The sequence below is a fragment of the Schistocerca gregaria genome, chromosome 2, assembly GCF_023897955.1.
Source record: "Schistocerca gregaria isolate iqSchGreg1 chromosome 2, iqSchGreg1.2, whole genome shotgun sequence".
Lineage (NCBI taxonomy): Eukaryota > Metazoa > Arthropoda > Insecta > Orthoptera > Acrididae > Schistocerca > Schistocerca gregaria.
This window is the reverse complement of record NC_064921.1, coordinates 354,926,495-354,947,759: the sequence shown is the minus strand read 5'-3', so window position 1 is coordinate 354,947,759 and position 21,265 is coordinate 354,926,495. Positions and strand designations below refer to the sequence as shown.

At 39.6% G+C, this 21,265-nt stretch overlaps 1 protein-coding gene across 6 annotated transcripts in view; it reads left to right on the top strand.

Moving 5' to 3' along the window:
- Window positions 1-21,265, top strand: part of LOC126337046 (regulating synaptic membrane exocytosis protein 2) — a 1,181,006-nt gene that overhangs the window by 324,962 nt on the left and 834,779 nt on the right. For 4 of the 6 annotated variants that reach the window (XR_007565036.1, XR_007565035.1, XR_007565037.1 and 1 more), the window contains one exon: window positions 12,637-12,710. The exons of 1 other annotated variant lie outside the window; for it this stretch is intronic. Coding sequence is in view for 2 of the 5 variants with exons in the window: in XM_050001371.1 (XP_049857328.1) it covers window positions 12,637-12,710 (74 nt within the window). In the remaining 3 variants the exon portion in view is untranslated. Of the gene's footprint in view, window positions 1-12,636; window positions 12,711-13,570; window positions 14,020-21,265 lie in introns of all 6 variants that reach the window. One more of the 6 variants, XM_050001370.1, reaches the window with a different exon arrangement.

The window sequence follows — 21,265 nt, the reverse complement described above, 5'->3', positions numbered from 1 at the left end:
AATTTGAAACATGCAGGTACCTGTTTAATTCAGATAAACTCGTGGAAATAACACATAGAAATAGAGTTAATATGATGCTTCATTGTGTGATGTATTACAAGGGAGAGAACTCTGGGTAGGGAAAAAGAGTATAGGCAAAGAATTCGATCACAGACTGGTATAATATTTTCCTTTATCCATTAAAGAGTGTCTTATATTTCACGTGTTCTTGGAATTCTGCTATTGAATAGAAGCAGTTATTTAAGCTACGAATGCCTGTAGGATTGAAAAAAAAATGTTCAAATGTTTGTGAAATCTTATGGGACTTAACTGCTAAGGCCATCAGTCCCTAAGCTTACACACTACTTAACCTAAATTACCCTAAGGACAATCACACACACCCATGCCCGAGGGAGGACTCGAACCTCCGCCGGGACCAGCCACTGTAGGATTTTACAAAACAGGAAGGATGATGATATAATTTTACGTTATGTGGACGACTAGGAAATTGTGTAGCATCATTTTTAGTGGAAGTCAAAGGCTGATGTTCTTGCTGACTGAACATGAAATTTTCCCTTTGTGTTTGTCCCCCCCCCCCCCCCTACCTTTCTAATACATCTACTCTCTGAGACGCTAATCTGCTGGTAGTCGGGTGCGCGCTCGCTTCCCCTGCGTTCAGCATGAACGTCGTTGCCATCTGATTAACTGAAATTTACCCTTATTTACAGTAGGGGCTCAAAATGATGTCCCTCTGTGATAAGAGCAGCTAGAGACGGCCGATCTTTTCAAATCAGTACACCACTATGTGCGCGGTTACACTATAGCCGATATCTCCCGAAATTACAGACTTCGGACGACAATCAGCGCAATTCAGATCAGTTTGTTTTCTTCCGTCAAACCAAACGGCGTTCTCACCCACGAAATATGGAGCGTTAGAAGCAGATAAGTTTAGCCCGAGAAAGAGTGAATTTGTGTCATCATGAGGATTAAAATATGACAATCGGGTTATGGTTCGGAACCTATGGACTGAAATCGCAAGTTTATTCGAAATATCAAACAGGTAAAATCTTTATCGAAAATCTTAGGTGTAGATTATAATCTCAAAAAATAATTTGTTCAAGTGAAAAGGGTGGCTTATTTGCTTACAGCTACTGTACTGGATCTTTTTTGTGGTAGGTTGTCATTAGTTGTCTACAAACTATTATTACTGGTTACTGGTGTTTTATGCCTGTAGGATAGTGATTCTGTTAATACGAAGTGGTTTGCAAATTTGGTGTACGGTATGTATTTCCACTTCTAAGTGCTTTAGGTTTCAAGAGAAAGAAAACTGGTGTTCTACTGATCTGAGCGTGAAATGTCAGATCCCTTAATCGAACAGGTAGGTTAGAAAATTTAAAAAGGGAAATGGATAGGTTAAAGTTATGTAAAGTAGGAATTAGTTCGCTGGCAGGAGGAACAAGGCTTTTGGTCAGGCGAATACGGGGTTATAAATATAAAATCAAAAAGGGGCAATGCAGGAATCGGTTTAATAATGAATAAAAAAAGTAGGAGTGTGGGTGAGCTACTACAAACAGCATAGTGAACGCACTATTGTGGCCAAAATAGACACGAAGCCCATGCCTGCTACAGTAGTTCAAGTTTATATGCCAACTAGCTCTGCAGATGACGAAGAAATTGAAGAAATGTACGATGAAAAAAAAGAAATTATTCAGATAGTGAAGGGAGACGAAAATTTAATAGTCATGGGTGACTGGAATTTGGTAGTAGGAAAAGGGAGAGTAGGAAACGTAGTAGGTGAATATGGATTGGGGCTAAGAAATGAAAGAGGAAGCCGCCTGGTAGAGCACAACTTAATCATAGCTAACATTTAGTTCAAGAATCATAAAAGAAGGTTGTATACATGGAAGAAGCCTGGAGATAATGACAGGTTTCAGATAGATTATATAATGGTAAGACAGAGATTTAGGAACCAGGTTTTAAATTGTAAGACATTTCCAGGGGTAGATGTGGACTCTGACCACAATCTATTGGTTATGAACTGTAGATTAAAACTGAAGAAACTGCAAAAAGGTAGGAATTTAAGGGGATGGGACTTGGATAAACTGACTAAACTAGAGGTTGTACAGAGTTTCAGGGAGAGCATAAGGGAACAATTGACAGGAATGGGGGAAAGAAATGCAGTAGAAGAAGAATGGGTAGCTTTGAGAGGTGAAGTAGTGAAGGCAGCAGAGGATCAAGTGGGTAAAAAGACGAGGGCTAGTAGAAATCCTTGGGTAACAGAAGAGATACTGAATTTAATTGATGAAAGGAGAAAATCCAAAAATGCAATAAATGAAGCAGGCAAAAAGAAATACAAACGTCTCAAAAATGAGATCAACAGGAAGTGCAAAATGGCTAAGCAGGGATGGCTAGATGATAAATGTAAGGATGTAGAGGCGCATATCACTATGAGTAAGATAGATACTGCCTACAGGAAAATTAGGGAGACCTTTGGAGAAAAGAGAACCACGTGCATAAATATCAAGTGCTCAGATAGAAACCCAGTTCTAAGCAAAGAAGGGAAAGCAGAAAGCTGGAAGGAGTAATAGAGGGTCTATACAAGGGCGATATTCTTGAGGACAATATTATGGAAATGGAAGAGGATGTAGGTGAAGATGAAATGGGAGATACGATACTGCGTGAAGAGTTCGACAGAGCACTGAAAGACCTGAGTCGAAACAAGGCCCCCGGAGTAGACAACATTCCATTGGAACTACTGTCGCTCTGGGGGAGCCAGGCCTGACAAAACTCTACCATCTGGTGAGCAAGATGTATGAGACAGGCGCAATACCCTCAGACTTCAAGAAGTATATAATAATTCCAATCCCATAGAAAGCAGGTGTTGACAGAAGTGAAAATTACCGAACTATCAGTTTAATAAGCCACAGCTGCAAAATACTAACACGAATTCTTTACAGAGGAATGGAAAAACTGGCAGAAGCTCACCTTGGGGAAGATCAGTTTGGATTCGGTAGAAATGTCGGAACACGTGAGGCAATACTGACCCTACGACTTATGTTAGAAGACAGATTAAGGGAAGCCAAATATACATTTCTAGCATTTGTAGACTTAGAGAAAGCTTTTGACAATGTTGACTGGAATACTCTCTTTCAAATTCTGAAGATAGCAGGGGCAAAATATAGGGAGTGAAAGGCTATTTACAATTTGTACAGAAAGCAGATGGCAGGTATAAGAGTAGAGGGCCATGAAAGGGAAGCAGTGGTTTTTGAAGGGAGTGAGACAGGGTTGTAGCCTCTCTCTGATGCTATTCGATCTATATATTGAGCAAGCAGTAAAGGAAACACAAGAAAAATTCGGAGTAGGTATTAAAATCCATGGGGAAGAAATAAAAACTTTGAGGTTCGCCAATGACATTGTAATTCTGTCAGAGACAGCAAAGGACTTGGAAGAACAGTTGCACGGAATGGACGATGTCTTGGAAGGAGGGTGTAAGATGAACATCAACAAAAGCAAAACGAGGGTAATGGAATGTAGTTGAATTAAGTCAGGTCATGCTGAGGGAATTAGATTAGGAAATGAGTCACGTAAAGTAGTAAAGCAGTTTTGCTATTTGGGGAGAAAAATAACAGATGATGGTCGTCGAAGTAGAGAGGATATATAATGTAGACTGGCAATGGCAAGGAAGGCGTTTCTGAAGAAGAGAAATTTGTTAACATCGAGTATTAATTTAAGTGTCAGGAAGTCGTTTCTGAAAGTATTTGTATGGAGTGTAGCCATGTATGGAAGTGAAACATGGACAATAAATAGTTTAGATAAGAAGAGAATATAAGCTTTCAAAATGTGCTACAGAAGAATGCTGAAGATTAGATGGGTAGCTATCATAACTAATGAGGAGGTATTGAATAGAATTGGGGAGAAGAGGAGTTTGTGGCAGAACTTGACTAGAAGAAGGGATCGGTTGGTAGTACATGTTCTGAGGCATCAAGGGATCACCAATTTAGTACTGGATGGCAGTGTGGAGGGTAAAAATCATAGAGGGTGACCAAGAGATGAATACACTAAGCAGATTCAGAAGAATGTAGTCTGCAGTAGGTACTGGGAGATCAAGAAGCTTGCACAGGATAGAGTAGCATGGAGAGCTGCATCAAACCAGTCTTGGGACTGAAGACCACAACAACAGCAGGCTATAGGCCTAACCCTTCACACTTCTTTCTGAGCTACTGCTTTCCTTTTCTGTGCTTCAATCCTTCTAACCGGAGTCTTCTTTATTTTCAAATTGTAGATACTGTCCGCTCACTATATTTTATCCTTATTACCTTCAGAGTTTCAAAGATAGTTTTCCAGTTAACATTGTCAGATTTCTTAAAATTTATGGTTTCTGTGGAGGCAGTTTTGAATTTCTTCAGTCAATCTTCTAAATTTCATGGTGAGTATTGCCTTGTGTGTTCCTACATTTCTGTGGAACCCACACTGATCTTTCCTGAGGTTTATGTATACTAGTTTTTCCACTTCTCTGTACAAAATGCATTTCAGTATTTTGCAACCCTGATTTTATAAATTGATAGTCAACCCTGTCAGCTCGTGCCTTCTTTGGAATTGTAATTATTGCATTTTTCATGAATTCCGAGGGCATTTCACTTGTCTCGTGTACCTTGTGCACTATATGGAATAGTAATGACTGGTTTTCCCAAGGATCTCAATAATTCTGAGGAAATATTATTTCCTCCAGGGATCTTGTTTCAACTTAAGACCTTCAGTGCTGTGTGAAATTCCTCTTGCAGTATCATATCTCCCACCTCATCTTCATTCACTTCCTATTCTCTTTCTCTAATAGTGTCTGAAAGTTCATTTTCCTTATAAAGCCCATCTTTCCATGCCTTCCATCTTTCAGCTATCTTCTTTGCTTCTGTCTGAGCTATTGATATTCATATAGCTGCTCCTCTTTCCTTCAGAGGTCTCATTAATTCTCGTATAGGTGACACGAACATCTTTCCCCTAATTATGCCTACTTCTAAGGCCGTGTACTTGTCTTCCAGTGTTTCTAAATTCTCATTAGTACCTTCATGCAAGCAATCTATCTTCCACTCTTTTCTGAAGTACTGCATGTTATTCTTTTGTTGTGTTTATAATCTTGCACTCATCTAACAAGAGGTTGTGTTTTTTCTAGTACTACACTTCACTAATTATCATTATATGTAACTTCAACTTATCCTTTCCCTTTCTGAATTCTCTAACCTATCTGCCCAATTCAGGGCTCTAACATCCAATGTCCCAATCCATATAACACTCGTTTTATTTGTGCTGGCGACAACATTCTTCTGAGCATCCCCTGCTCAGAGATCAGAATAGCGGCCTGTACTACGCAAGTAAGGAGAAATAGTAGTAAAAATAATGGCTGTAGTTTCCCCTTGCTGTCAGCCATTCACAGTACTAACATAGAAAAGCCATATGGGTAATGTTACAAGGTCATATCAGTCACTAACCCATACTATTACCTCTGCAACTACTGAAAAGGCTGCTTATCATCTCCAGGAAATACAGGATAATTTGACTTCTCCACTGTGGGTGCTTGCATGGTATGGCTATCTCTTGCCCCATGCAGGGGAGTTCGGCCACCGTATTGCAAGTCCTTTTTAGTTGATGCCACTTCGGCGACTTGCAAGTCAATGAGGATAAAATGATGATGAAGGACACACAACACCCAGTCATCTTGAGACAGAGAAAATCCCCAACCCTGCCGGGAATCGAACCCGGGACCCCATGCACGAGAAGTGAGAAAGCTACCGCAAGACCCCAAGCTGTGGACATGGCTTTCTCTGTCTTAGGTACAGAGACCAGTCCACCCTGTTGAGGTTGAGAGTTCATTTGCTTATGTAGGTTAAATGTAATCTGGTAAACTACCAAGAAAGTAGCCACCAGTATGAGGAAAGAAAAAAAAAAAACTTCTGCTTCCTAATTTAGCTTATGTGAGATACATTAACAATAGTATGAAAAGGATAGTTGCAACTCAACATATAGCGGAGTGCTGAGTCGCAGATAGGCACAACAAAAAGACTGTCACAAACTGAGCTTTTGGCCAACAAGGTCTTTGTAAAAAAATAGACAACACACACACACTCACGCGCACGCGCGCGCGCACACACACACACACACACACACACACACACACACACAATCCCAGTCAGTAGAAGCCAGAGTCTGGCTTCAGCTGCCAGAGGCTGTGGTCATGTATGTATGTCACGTATGTATGAGATGAGTTTGTGTGTGTGTGTGTGTGTGTGTGTGTGTGTGTGTGTGTGTGTGTGTGTTTTGTATATTTTTGACAAAGGCCTTGTTGTTGGGAAGCTCATTTTGTGACAGTTTTTTTGTTGTGACTATCTCCAACTCAGCACTCCACTGCATAGCTACTACCCTTTTCAAAATATTGTTACATTCCATCCTGGATTTTCCATTGTTTGTAAGTTATGTTAATTTTCAACTGCTAGTGTGATATTTTCTTGAATACAATGCTGTTTACCAAATAAATTTTCTACACCACGACTTATCTTGCATCTTTACGATAAACATTGATGCTTGCCATGTAGTTAAAGGAATTTACAGTCCCACTGTTTGCCTAAATGTGCATCAGTGCACTATAATGTGTCAGCTTTCCATTATGGCATTTATAAAGATTTGTCAAGAATTAATGCACACTCATCTGTATCACTCTGCTGCAAGCAATAAGTCTTGTTCGTTTGTAAATCTCACTGACTATACTAGGGTGTGTTGAAAAGTTTTAAATAAAACAAGCGGTATTAAGTTCTTACATCTTTATTCTTCTTGTCCAGATATTTATTTCTCAACATAGTCACCCTGTGCCAAACTAATTTCTCCCAACAAGGGACCAGTTTGTTGATACCATCACTTAGAATGCTTGATTTTGTTGACAGTGCCACAACCTCATCTTTGCGTACATTGCTTCATCACTAACACAGTAAAGTTCTCGGAGGTGCTCTTTAAGTTTTGGTAATGTTTAAAATCGGATGGGACCAGGTAGGAACTGTATGGAGAATGATCAGTGACATTGAACCCAAGCCACTGAATTGTTGTGGATGACGCAGCACTCGTTTGTGATCTGGAATTGTTTTGCTGAAGGAGAGGGTACTCCATGTGCTGTGAACTTGTTGAATTTGAAACCTGATTACAGCATGCTGTTTCTCATGTAAAGATTTCATTACATTACAGTGTGCCATGTTACATGCTACAGTTTGGAAACCTCTAGTGGCACAGGACTACAAATATGTAGACATGAAGAATGAAGATGTAGAATGTGAAAAACATTTGTTTCATTGAAAAAACATTGATTTTTCACATAAAAGATTCAGAGGCACCCTCACATAATCCATCTTGTCTCCATGATGCTATTGAGTCATAAAACTGTGACGTTTATACTTGTACTACATTTTGACCTGCAGAATCAGATATGATGACTGAAAGATTCCATTTTGGATAAGCTATACAGAAACTTTGTGGATCATAGTAGTACCAGTTTTGGCCTATAACCAGATGGTGATCCTCCCCAAAGCATACCAGTAAAACAGAGTGGGTAAAATGACGAGTGGGTTGTGGCTATGCAGCCCCCAATGCCACACACCCCTCCCGTTTTAAGAGAGAGATAGCGCATAAGATACTGTATACAGAATAATTCTCAACAGAAGAAGTTATAAATCATCCAGTTAGAGCGTTAACCAGGAAAATCTTGTCAGTCGCTTGATGTTATACTGCCTGGCAATTTCATATTGATAGAGGTGCGGGGTTGTAGGTTGTGACAGCTGACTTGGTCATTGATGCCAGTCCTGTGTCAGCCTCCAATACAAAGGTGACAAAAATGAAAACCTTTAGAGTGCAAAATTTCTAAAAGTTGTACTATTGATTTGGTACTCATACTACCATTTGGATTTGTGTGATTACCTTGTGAAAGAATTCTTTTGGTATTGCATGAAGCTATTCATGCACTGCAGTTTTCACTTTTTCATCACTTCTGAAATGAAAACCTTTAGAGTGCAAAATTTCTAAAAGTTGTACTATTGACTTGGTACTCATACTACCTTTTGGATTTGTGTGATTACCTTGTGAAAGAATTCTTTTGGTATTGCATGAAGCTATTCATGCACTGCAGTTTTCACTTTTTCATCACTTCTGAAGAGTCTGTCTTCAGGCACTTCTTTGAACCGATCAAATACATGATAGAGACTTGGTCTGAGGTTTAGAGTGTAAAGTGGGTGTTCAAGACATTCAAATTTCATATTCTGTATTGTTGCTGTGGTTGAACAAACACCCCCATCCAGAAGCCCTAGTGGTTCATGCCTGATTTTAGAGTGAAGGTGATTTTGTAGACGATTTGAGTATGAATTACTGTTCACTGCTAATCCCTTTTCCACTTATTGCTCAAAAATTACTCCTTTTGCACCCCAAAAGGGAGTAAGCGTGACTTTTATTTGTTGATGATTGAGTGCACCATCGTTTTGTTGTAGTGAAGAGCCATAGCACCATTCTGACCTCGATCTCTTCGTTTTAGGTTAGCGATAGTGCTGGTTTCATCTCCTGTAACAATTCTGTCCAGAAATTCAACCTGGAAGTCATCCAAAAGCTCATTGCATGCATTGAAACGATAATCTCACAATTCAGGAGCCAACTGATGTAGCACCCATCTTGCGGATACATTATTGCATTAAGGCACACCATAGACAATATTGTGTGCTGAATCAACACTAACATCCAAAGTATTGGCTATTTTGTTTAAGTAATAATCCTGTTTTCCTTCCCAAACTCTTCCACTGTGGCAGTGTTTACATTCATCTCCATGTGATATGCATGAGCTGGGTGCAAAGATCCTTCCACATAAGATTAGGGATTAACATGTGTCAGTAGTGAGGTCATTGAAGATGGAGCATGAGCTGAGATGAAGGGAAGACGGAGAAGGAAACGAAATCAGTGGTACCCTTTTAAAGGAACCATCCTAGCATTTCCCTGGAGCAATTTACTGAAATCAAAGAAATCTCAGATCTGGAAGGCTGAAGGTCAACTGTGCTCCTGAATTGGAGTCATGTGTGCTAACCACTGTGCCACCCCATTCGGTGTGTTGTGTTTCAGGGCAGGTGACATGGTATCTGGTGGTACACTATTTCAGGTAAACTGGCATTTCCATTTCTCTCACAGATTTAGGTTATATTAATAAATTGTGGATTGACTTGGTCATTTTAGTTTTTGAACGCTTTACTCTGTAGTGCAGCATATCATTCCATATTACATGCTGTGGGTCCTAGTATAGATGGTGGTCTAATGGTACATATATGGCATGACATTTCTGTAGACAGGTGGAATAAGATTACTTGTGAGATCCTCACAGTACGTCAAGTGTGTCAAGTATGTGTGCTAAACCATCAACATAATTCTGCACCACTAACAATGAACTTAAAGTGCTCAAGTGAGCTATCTAATCATGACCAGTCAGAATGCTTCACTCATGCAAACTATGTTGTGTATGTGGTACCAGCCATCATGTTGCAAGACCTCTCGCTTGCATTGTGAACAACAATTATATCTGAAACAAATGCAAAAATTCTGAAAATGAGTGAAAAATAGTGCAAAATATATGGGTGACTAGCATGTAATGAATACTCATGATTGTTAAAGCAAAATGTTCTAGGGGCTACACATTTTGATTACACTATAGTGTTGCTCTATTGGTTGTCAGTTTATATTGCAGGTAAATTTTATATTACTATAATATGGTGTTCTGGTTACCTTAGGTGAATAAGAGATCGAATTCCAGCAACATTATGTCTTTGCAGGATATCCACAGGTACTGACCAACACTGATATCCACAAGTACTAACCAACATTTGATTTTCATGAACATTGATTAATTGTTGAAAACGGAAGAGCATTGTGTACAGGAGAGACTTGAAGAACGATATGAGACTTTTACAGAATGAGATTTTCACTCTGCAGCAGAGTGTACACTGATATGAAACTTCCTGACAGGTTAAAACTGTGTGCCAGCCATGGACTTGAACTTGAGTTCAAGTCTCGGTCTGGCACACCATTATATTCTGCTAGGAACTTCCACAATGTGAGATTTTCAAATTTCTTGGTGGTGTCCTAACTCATCAGACAAGTTATTGACTCAAACAATAAAAAGTCCAGGATGGAATTAACAATATCATGAAAAGGAAAGTTGCTACTCTCTGTATAGCGGAGATGCTGAGTCGCAGATAAGCAAAACAAAAAGACTGCTACAAATAAAGCTTTTGCAATTAAGGCCCTTGTCAACAATAGATCACACACACACACACACACACACACAGCAGCAGCAGCAGCAGCAGCAGCAGCAGCAGCAGAGTGGTTTCAGTTGCCTGAGACTGCAGTTGTGTTTGTGTGTTGCATTTGCATGTGAGTGTGTGTTTGTGTGTGTCTGTCGTCTGTTGTTGACAAAGGTCTTCATGGCCAAAAGCTTTATTTGTGACAGTCTTTTTGCTGTGCCTATCTGCGACTCAACATCTGAGATAAGTTATTGAGCTCTTCTTTGAGGTGTCATGTCTGGTGAATGGCTTTTGCCAACACATACAAATTGTGGATTGAAATGTTAAATATCTGGCTATTTATCAGCAGCTTGAGAGAGAATTTTGTTCAAATAGAGACTCCCAATTGAATATGAAGCTGACAGGTTGTCTCCCTTAGGAGAACTGACACTGCGTGACGCTGAAGACAGTTCTCCATACCATTGTGATATAATTTGAATTGTTTTATTTTAAAAAATAAAAAATGATCTCTAATAAACTACATTATGTCCTTTAGAACACTGGACTGCAGCTTATGATCAGTGAAAAATATGTAGCCATCTAATTGCTAACAAAATTTTATGATTATCTAATCTCTATCAAAAATTTGGTGCTATGTAACGGTGATATGATTTCCACACATCTGAACATGATATTTACAATGTTGAAGCTGAATAGAATGTAAATTGTGTGAAAACTGTGAATTATCCTCACTAAAGAAAGTCCAGAGAATGTTATGGAACAATTTCATTTCCCAGTGAGAGAAAAGTGCTAAAGGTTGCAGATTTGCAAAATATTACTGTCATTTTTAGCAGTTGTAGGCTGTGGAGCATATATGTATACATATATACTCTGCAAGGCACTGTGCAGTATGTCCTAGATGGGACAAAAACCAATATGTTTCCAATACAATTGCCAATTTTGTGTAGCATAAAACGGAGCAGCTTTTCTAGAGTCACATGGGCCCAGTGCACCTGCAGGGAATATCTTGAAGTACTACAGGAGGATTAGTATGTCAGATGCTAACGCATTTTGCCTCAGGTGTCTTAAATGTGGCTCACTGTGTGTGTGTGTGTGCATAAAGTAGAGCTTTCAACATCTCTCTCTCTCTCTCTCTCTCTCTCTCTCTCTCTCTCTCTCTGTGTGTGTGTGTGTGTGTGTGTGTTGAGATTTTAAGGGATTGTCTACCGTGTTGTAAAAGAGAAACTGGTGAAATATGTCTAATTAGGAAAATGCAAGGCTGCTGCTGGGATGGGGAAAGTCCAAGTTTGAAATTGCATGGCTTTATTACTTGCAGCCTGAGATGACATCCTCTCACACACCTATCTCAGACATATTGAAAATATTGCAATCTGGACTCAGACCTGTTATGAAAGATCTGTATATGAAACACTGTTCCACAATACCCTGTTAAATCTCAATATGAATAATAGTATGGCTCCATTGACTTCATTAGATATTTAAGATAGTTGCATATGTTAAGGTGGCCAAGGATCTTTCAGTATATTTGCTCTTGTCAAGTGTACAGACTTTGTGCAGTGGAATTGTTTGCACTTGACAAACACAAAACTGTGGTTTACTCACGCAAACTGATCAGCTTGTGTTTTGCTTCACAGATTTAACAAATTGTTTGCCAATTCTGTCTTTTGATGATGGTTGGAGGACTCTTGTCCTTTGCTGTAGCAGGTTAATGATGTGAAGATAGTTATGTAGTGAAATGGTGTATTGAAATTATTTATGGACAATCAAATCTAGCTATAATCTCAACAGGTATAATATGTAAAGTCATCTTTAGACTGAGTTAGTGATTCACACCTGTCTTATGCCTTAGATATCATGTTGATTAGAATGATGTGTTTAGTTGCCTAATCAATATCTTAATATACTTCTGATAAAATGAAACTACATTTTAAAGATTGTTTGCTTGACCTACAGTTTGTATCACAGCCTGATGCTACCACAGATGATTAATTGTGTACTGAAAGATTACACACAGTTTTAACGTGTAGCTGTTAAATTGTCTCATTATTTATGGAAATTTGCTTTTGACTTTAGTGTAAGTGTCAAATGAGTTGTTTCAATCATAACAACATGGTTTTTGTACTTTCTATAGCCTTTCCACTGTTGTGACATTTAATTGTACTAAATACAGGGAAATAATTCAGAAGTATATTCTGATCAAAGTTAATAACCTCATCATAGAGCATAGTGAAAGTAGGAGTGTAGACTGCTGGTTTGAACCTGATGCAGAAAGTAGCTGTTCTGTGTTGAAGAATTTGAGTTGTTGCTCCCATTGCTTATTGCACATACGATAAAATATACTTTTCTCTTTCAGGATATTCCGACAACCTTGTGAAGAGATTGAAAAGACAAGCCATTTTAGATGAAAAGATTAAGAAATTCCTGGCGGTGAGATACGTTTTTTAAAGTTGGCATCCCTGCCCTAATAAGTGTCTGTCTATGTTTGCAGCTGAGGTGTACAAAATGAGCTTGAATAATTTTTCCATTGTGCTCTTTTTCTTATAGTGTGTGTGTGTGTGTGTGTGTGTGTGTGTGTGTGTCATTGTGTCATTGGTGGCCTGAATTTGAAGAGAGAATGGGAATGTGTGTGAAAAAGATGGAGACAAATTGCATTTTTTTTCCTTTGCATGAAATTTTCCTCAGGATGGTACCCTAATATTTCTACAGATGTAGCAGTGTTCCCCCAAATAACGATGAATGGCAAATGCTGGAACTTTTTCAGCATATTAGGAACTTTATTTTTCTGTTGTAAATAAATAACCGTGTCTCTTAATTCTAAAGTCTATTCCAGATATACTCTTCATTCATAAAACTGGAAGAAACAAAATTATCAGTACTTCCTTGGAATTCGAAAGATGAATTTTGGTTTGTAAACCAAATTGCCTTAATATGACACAAGTTTGCTGCTCATCAGTACCCTGCCATTTTACTCGTATTATGTGTGATCTTTGTAACTATTACCATAATAGTTTAGTTGAAACCAAAGGAGTATCCCAAAGTTTTGCTATTGAAAATGGAAACTCCTTGCTCTAGTTTGTACAGTGCTTAGCAGTGTGTGCATTTGGCAGTGTTATGTTATTTATTTTTGCTCTTCCAAATGTTGTTGTAGTTAATTGTATGCCTTTCCCCAACAACAAATGATTTACTTGCAGAAGTGAAATGAATGTATCATGTATGAAAATTTTGTGTTGTGCCATTTCCTGTACCTAACCCAAGTTCTCATTTTGTTTTTGCTGTCACATTTTCAGTAGGGAAAGTAGAAAACTATCAGACTCGCCTGCATCACCATCGCCACCATTCCAATACCCACCACAACAACCACAATCATTATGCATCTCACAGAGACTCAAGACATTCCAGCAACGGTAGCCGGCACAGACACGAAACTAGGAAAGAAGTGGAGAAATTTCCACGTGATCTCAACGATTATCGTGATCGATACTTTGCTTTTCGTGATAGAATAGTGAAAGAGTGTTCAGAACTGTGGGAAGAAGGAGACAGTCGACGTTTCACAGAACGCAGAAAGAAGACTGTGCGCTTTGACCGTCCTGATCGGGACTGGATGAACCTTGGAAGTGCTGTGCGATGGGGTGCAGATCGCCAGGGTTCTCAGGACTCACAGACCAAAGATTCTGGGATCGACACCAGTAGCACATTTACATCTAGTGAGGACTCTAATCGAGGAGAAGGGCCAAAGGTACTACACAAAAAGTATTTTTCCCAGTATTAAATTGTGAAACTGATCTCTCATTTCAGACTGCATTAGTTTTTGTATTCTGCCATCTGAACTTAAAGTATATGCTTGTTGAAGATGTAGAAGTAATGGTAATCACAGTTTAAAACAGAAGAGAGTGCTTTGAGATACATGAATATTAGTTTTGTTCTAAGACAAATTGATTCTGTTTTATTTTGAAAATTTCTGAAGTTAGTTACGCTTTCTTAGATAACTACTGAAGGCCCAAAGGTGAATGTTCAGCTTAGATGGAACTGTTATAGGTAAATACAACAAAGTTGAAAAAACTGCAACCAAAGATATATTGAAATTCGTTTTGTGGGATATTTTCAAACCTGATGGATATATGTTGATGGATCTAATACTGTCACTTTAAATATCTCCAAATTCTTCCTAACAGTACTGAAACTATGTTTCAGACATTATATTACCTACTATAACATGCATTTCACTGATTTATACAGCCCTTGATATTTTACCTTCCCTGTAAAGCAAACAAACAAGTCCTTTTAAGAGCAAGTCCTTGGCGTAATTTTAAACAGCAATGGAAAGTATATTAATTCCACTAGTAATAACTGAAATAGTGATGGGGATGGTAGTATCATGCAAAATCATTGCTTGAAAGTTTGTTTTCAAATGCTTAGCTTCCTGCTGTTTGTCACTGAGTTTTGTATTGTGATGAAATGTTTCTGGTTTAAAATGGCAAGTAAATGTTAACATTTGCTATTTTTATTTTTCTTTGCTAGAAGTTGAGATATTGAACAACAGCTGTCATGGACAGAAAGACCTCTATATTTCTCTTTTTTAACAGTTAGAAATACAATCTGTAACATTGGTGAAGTCTGTAAAATAGATCGAATTGTAGTTTTTCAACAACAGCTTAATTTTGTTTACACTGTGCAGTGAGTATCATTCCCATATCACAGATGTTGAACACATAAAGTACATGATTTTTTTGTTTAATTGAACCATAGGAAATTTAAACAAGAATTACAAGGAGACAGAGTGGCTGATCAAAACTTGGCTTCAGAAGGCAAAGTTCCTGGTACTGTAAATAGAAACACACATACTCAGAACGGGTGTTGGAGAGAAACTTGTCAAGCTTTTGGAACTTTTATATTTTTTCAGGAAGTAAAGAGGGATTGGTTGGGGAAGTTTGGAAAGAAGGGCAGGTCACTCAGACCCCAGGTTTAGAGGAATTCACTTCTGAGGGTGCGAAGAGACACGTAGTCATAAAAAAATTTGGTATTTAAGGGAATTGACACTAAGGTCATTCTCTCAAAGTAGTTCTGTTTGTTTTATTGTAACTTGCACTGACATATGTTTCGTGTCATGAAACTGAGCTGCTATTTGAAAAGATTCTAAGGGTGCTGCAGGGTAGGTTGTGCTGAGAAATAATTGTTATGGAAAAAATGCAATGTGTTGTGCCATTAATGAGTTGATCAGCATTGAAGTTATCCAGTCAGGCTGTTACGTGCGCAAATTCAAAAGGCCTGCCAGTGACTGTGGTGACAAATGATTTCTCATTTGGTTTCCTAAAACCGAATAAGAGAGCAGTAAAAAAATATGGGATACAGGATGATAGTAAGGATCGAACTGGAGCCAAAGCCTGAGTGCTCTTGTATGCTTTGGGAACAACTGACACTGTTTCTGGCAGGTTGCTTGAATTTGTTAATGCAGCAGTCCGATTGACGGACTTGAATGCTGATTAGCTCGGAAATTGTGCAGTGCATCACATCAGTGCAGCACAACCTTCCCTGCAACATCCTTACAGTTCTTTCAGACTGTTCCTGACCACCCTGTATAAATTTTAATGCCTTTCAACAATAAATTCCATTTAGGTCATTATAGTGTGAACAGTCTTAATTTCTGTCCAGATTGCCGATACTTATGGAAGTCAAACTGGACAATTATTCTGGGCTATATTGAACTGGCACAAACGTCCCTCTCAATTATGTTTGATTTATAAAATAATTTGGAAGGTTACTGCCGCTGGCAAAAGAGAGATGTCTGCCTTCTAGGTGCTAATGGCTCTTTACAGCTCAAGTAATTTTCTAAACAATGAAATGCTTTTCCTGTGTCAAATCAGGATAGATAATCTGCTGAGACAATTGGTTGCTTCTAGATTGCAGAGTTTTATTTGTAAGAAAAGCAGACACTTTGCAGCATTTAAATTTTAATTATAGTATTGTTGTCATTGAAAGTGGACTTTCCATTCCTTTCATTCAAAGTTAATAATATGTCAACTTTACTGTAACACAACTTATTTACTTTTTGTAGTAATTATTATTATTTCATTTTTATATTTCTCTTCTTCACATCATGGGACAGTCATTCCATCTGTGTGTACTTAATATACCTGAATTGTTTTTGTTCTCCAGTCTTAATCTATTTGTTATTTCCCTTTGTATCATCTCTTTGCATTAGCAAGTTAACCACTTATTTATTCCAAATCACAGTTGCCAGTATACTGGTAAAGGTTTTCCATATACTATTTTCAGTATTGTTGTTTCTAATACCCACATACCCTCTTATTTAGTACATTGTCCATTTAATTTTTAATGCCTTGTTTGTTTCATGACATATCAGATTCTTTTTGCCGAGCTTTCACCCCAAGTTTCCCTTCTATATTATGTGTTGCACAAGAAGAAGATCTTGAGTAATACCGGGAGATCAAAAAGTCAGTATAAATTTGAAAACTTAATAAACCACAGAATAATGTAGATAGAGAGGTAAAAATTGACATACATGCTTGGAATGACAAGGGGTTTTATTAGAAAAAAAAAAAAAAAGTATTGCTAGGCGCATGAAAGATCTCTAGCGCGCGGAGTTTGGTGATGATCGTGTGCTCAGCCGCCACTTTCGTCATGCTTAACCTCTCAGGTCCCCAGACCTCAGTCCATGCGATTATTGGCCTTTGGGTTACCTGATGTCACAAGTGTATTGTGATCGACCGACATCTCTAGAGATGCTGAAGGATGACATCCGATGCCAATGCCTCACCATAACTCTGGACATGCTTTACAGTGCTGTTCACAACATTATACCTCGACTACAGCTATTGTTGAGGGATTATGGTGGACATATTGAGCATTTCCTGTAAAGAACATCATCTTTGCTTTGTCTTACTTTGTTATGCTAATTATTGCTATTCTGATCAGATGAAGCGTATATGTCGGACATTTTTTGAACTTTTGTATTTTTTTGGTTCTAATAAAACCCCATGTCATTCCAAGCATGTGTGTCAATTTGTACCTCTCTATCTACATTATTCCATGATTTATTCAGTTTTCAAATTTATACTGACCTTTTGACCACCTGGTATATTCCTAAATTCATTGATATTGTAATACCAGCATACCACAGTAGTTAAAGAAAGCTTTCTTCATTTATACTAATCTGCCCTTTATGTCTCCCTTTCTTTGACCATTTCATGAATCATGCCTCCTAGATAGTAGAATTCTCTCACTGTTTCTACTGTTTCAACCCCATTTTTTCTATTTAATATTGACAACAGTGTAACTTTCCATTAAAAAAAATGAACCCAAATTCAGCAAGAGGGGCACCTTAACATTGGTATCTGCTCCCTCTGCACTGTCATTCATGCAATGGCTTTATTTCACTTCCTTCATTGGTTCTTCATCACACAAGTGAAAGACTGTTTTGACTAACATGATTTCAGCCATTTTCAGTCTTCCTTAGAATTATTCTTGGCAAAAATCTGTGTGAAATGATGTTGAAGGCCATCAAATAATTGTATGGGCTGTTGAACATTACTGTTAAGTTGAAACTAGTTTAGCTACTGAAGAATTTTATATGAATGTTTGGCTGTAATAAAGTTTATTGTTGAAAGAAATGTGTGTGTGTGGTGGTACTAGGCGGTCTTATGACTCTCCACCACTGACATAAGTAGTGGCAGTGAAGTGATGCGTATTTGCCCCTTGGTCATTTGATGCGTATTTGCCCCTTGGTCATTTGGATCAGGCCATTATGTTGTGTTGATATGGAGATGTGACAGAATTCCAGATAGGAACTATGACCACATCTTCTCAATGACAACAGGTTTCAGAATCTGTTGTTCTCAGTTTCTAATCCTTCTTTTTAAATGCTGCAAAACCCTGTGTGCAGTTACATTCCAATGAGATGTTCAGTCTGTGCTATGTTGAGGATGTAGTTCAGGTCTCAGGTGATTCTTTGATGTTTTGGGGGTGCATTTTGTACCATGATTTTTACCCAATCGCCTGGGTTACCATGAAAATGAACTGGAATGTGTATTTCAGCATTCTTTGTGACCAAGTGTTGCTCTTTCTTCTTCATTATCATGATAAGTATCTTTCTTCTACACCTTCATTGTAAGTACGCTGTGGACATTGCAGTCTCCCAAGATGACAACAGCAATGTTCACTCATAAGGTCCTGGTTTGACAAACACTTAGGCACCACACTCTATTGCAGTTCAACTGGCTCGCAAAATCACCTGACTTTAATCCCGTAGAAAGTGTCTGTGACTATTTGGAACAGCGGGTGAAACATACAAGTCAACATGCTCTCAAGTTGGTAGCTCTGCAGGACCTACAGGTAATTATTGAGTGGCTTTAGTTGAATAATAGCAAACATGAAGGAAGGCTAGATGCAGCATTTAATACTATTAGCAAATTTTTTGCCTGGCATTCTTATCAACAGAAATACTCACCAGCAGTTACTTGTAGCATAACTCACCCACACACACACACACACACACACACACACACACACACACACACACACACACACACACACACACACATATATATATATATATATATATATATATATATATATATATATATATATATATATATATATATATATATATGACGATGTAAATAAAACAGAAAGAAACTTCCACATGGGAAAAATATATTAAAAACAAAGATTCCAAGACTTACCAAGCGGGAAAGCGCCGGCAGACAGGCACATGAACAAAACACACAAACACACACAAAGAATTACGAGCTTTCGCAACTGGCAGTTGCTTCGTCAGGAAGGAAGGAAGGAGAGGGAAAAATGAAAGGGTGTGGGTTTTAAGGGAGAGGGTAAGGAGTCATTCCAATCCCGGGAGCGGAAAGACTTCCCTTAGGGGAAAAAAAGGACAGGTGTACACTCGCACACACACACACACATATCCATCCGCACATACACAGACACAAGCAGACATATTTAAAGGCAAAGAGTTAAGGGCAGAGATGTCAGTCGAGGCGGAAGTACAGAGGCAAAGAAGTTGTTGAAAGACAGGTGAGGTATGAGCGGCGGCAACTTGAAATTAGCGGAGGTTGAGGCCTGGCGGATATCGAGAAGAGAGGATATACTGAAGGGCGAGTTCCCATCTCCGGAGTTGGGATAGGTTGGTGTTGGTGGGAAGTATCCAGATAACTCGGACGGTGTAACACTGTGCCAAGATGTGCTGGCCGTGCATCAAGGCATGTTTAGCCACAGGGTGATCCTCATTACCAACAAACACTGTCTGCCTGTGTCCATTCATGCGAATGGACAGTTTGTTGCTGGTCATTCCCACATAGAAAGCATCACAGTGCAGGCAGGTCAGTTGGTAAATCACGTGGGTGCTTTCACATGTGGCTCTCCCTTTGATTGTGTACACCTTCCGGGTTACAGGACTGGAGTAGGTGGTGGTGGGAGGGTGCATAGGACAGGTTTTACACCGGGGGCGGTTGCAAGGGTAGGAGCCAGAGGGTAGGGGAGGTGGTTTGGGGATTTCATAGGGATGAACCAAGAGGTTACGAAGGTTAGGTGGACGGCGGAAAGACACTCTTGGTGGAGTGGGGAGGATTTCATGAAGGATGGATCTCATTTCGGGGCAGGATTTTAGGAAGTCGTATCCCTGCTGGAGAGCCACATTCAAGGTCTGATCCAGTCCCGGGAAGTATTCTGTTACAAGTGGGGCACTTTTGGGGTTCTTCTGTGAGAGGTTCTGGGTTTGGGGGATGAGGAAGTGGCTCTGGTTAAGGCAACTTGAAATTAGCGGAGGTTGAGGCCTGGCGGATATCGAGAAGAGAGGATATACTGAAGGGCGAGTTCCCATCTCCGGAGTTCGGATAGGTTGGTGTTGGTGGGAAGTATCCAGATAACTCGGACGGTGTAACACTGTGCCAAGATGTGCTGGCCGTGCATCAAGGCATGTTTAGCCACAGGGTGATCCTCATTACCAACAAACACTGTCTGCCTGTGTCCATTCATGCGAATGGACAGTTTGTTGCTGGTCATTCCCATAACTTGAAATTAGCGGAGGTTGAGGCCTGGCGGATATCGAGAAGAGAGGATATACTGAAGGGCGAGTTCCCATCTCCGGAGTTCGGATAGGTTGGTGTTGGTGGGAAAAACCCAGAACCTCTCACAGAAGAACCCCAAAAGTGCCCCACTTGTAACAGAATACTTCCCGGGACTGGATCAGACCTTGAATGTGGCTCTCCAGCAGGGATACGACTTCCTAAAATCCTGCCCCGAAATGAGATCCATCCTTCATGAAATCCTCCCCACTCCACCAAGAGTGTCTTTCCGCCGTCCACCTAACCTTCGTAACCTCTTGGTTCATCCCTATGAAATCCCCAAACCACCTCCCCTACCCTCTGGCTCCTACCCTTGCAACCGCCCCCGGTGTAAAACCTGTCCTATGCACCCTCCCACCACCACCTACTCCAGTCCTGTAACCCGGAAGGTGTACACAATCAAAGGGAGAGCCACATGTGAAAGCACCCACGTGATTTACCAACTGACCTGCCTGCACTGTGATGCTTTCTATGTGGGAATGACCAGCAACAAACTGTCCATTCGCATGAATGGACACAGGCAGACAGTGTTTGTTGGTAATGAGGATCACCCTGTGGCTAAACATGCCTTGATGCACGGCCAGCACATCTTGGCACAGTGTTACACCGTCCGAGTTATCTGGATACTTCCCACCAACACCAACCTATCCCAACTCCGGAGATGGGAACTCGCCCTTCAGTATATCCTCTCTTCTCGATATCCGCCAGGCCTCAACCTCCGCTAATTTCAAGTTGCCGCCGCTCATACCTCACCTGTCTTTCAACAACTTCTTTGCCTCTGTACTTCCGCCTCGACTGACATCTCTGCCCTTAACTCTTTGCCTTTAAATATGTCTGCTTGTGTCTGTGTATGTGCGGATGGATATGTGTGTGTGTGTGTGCGAGTGT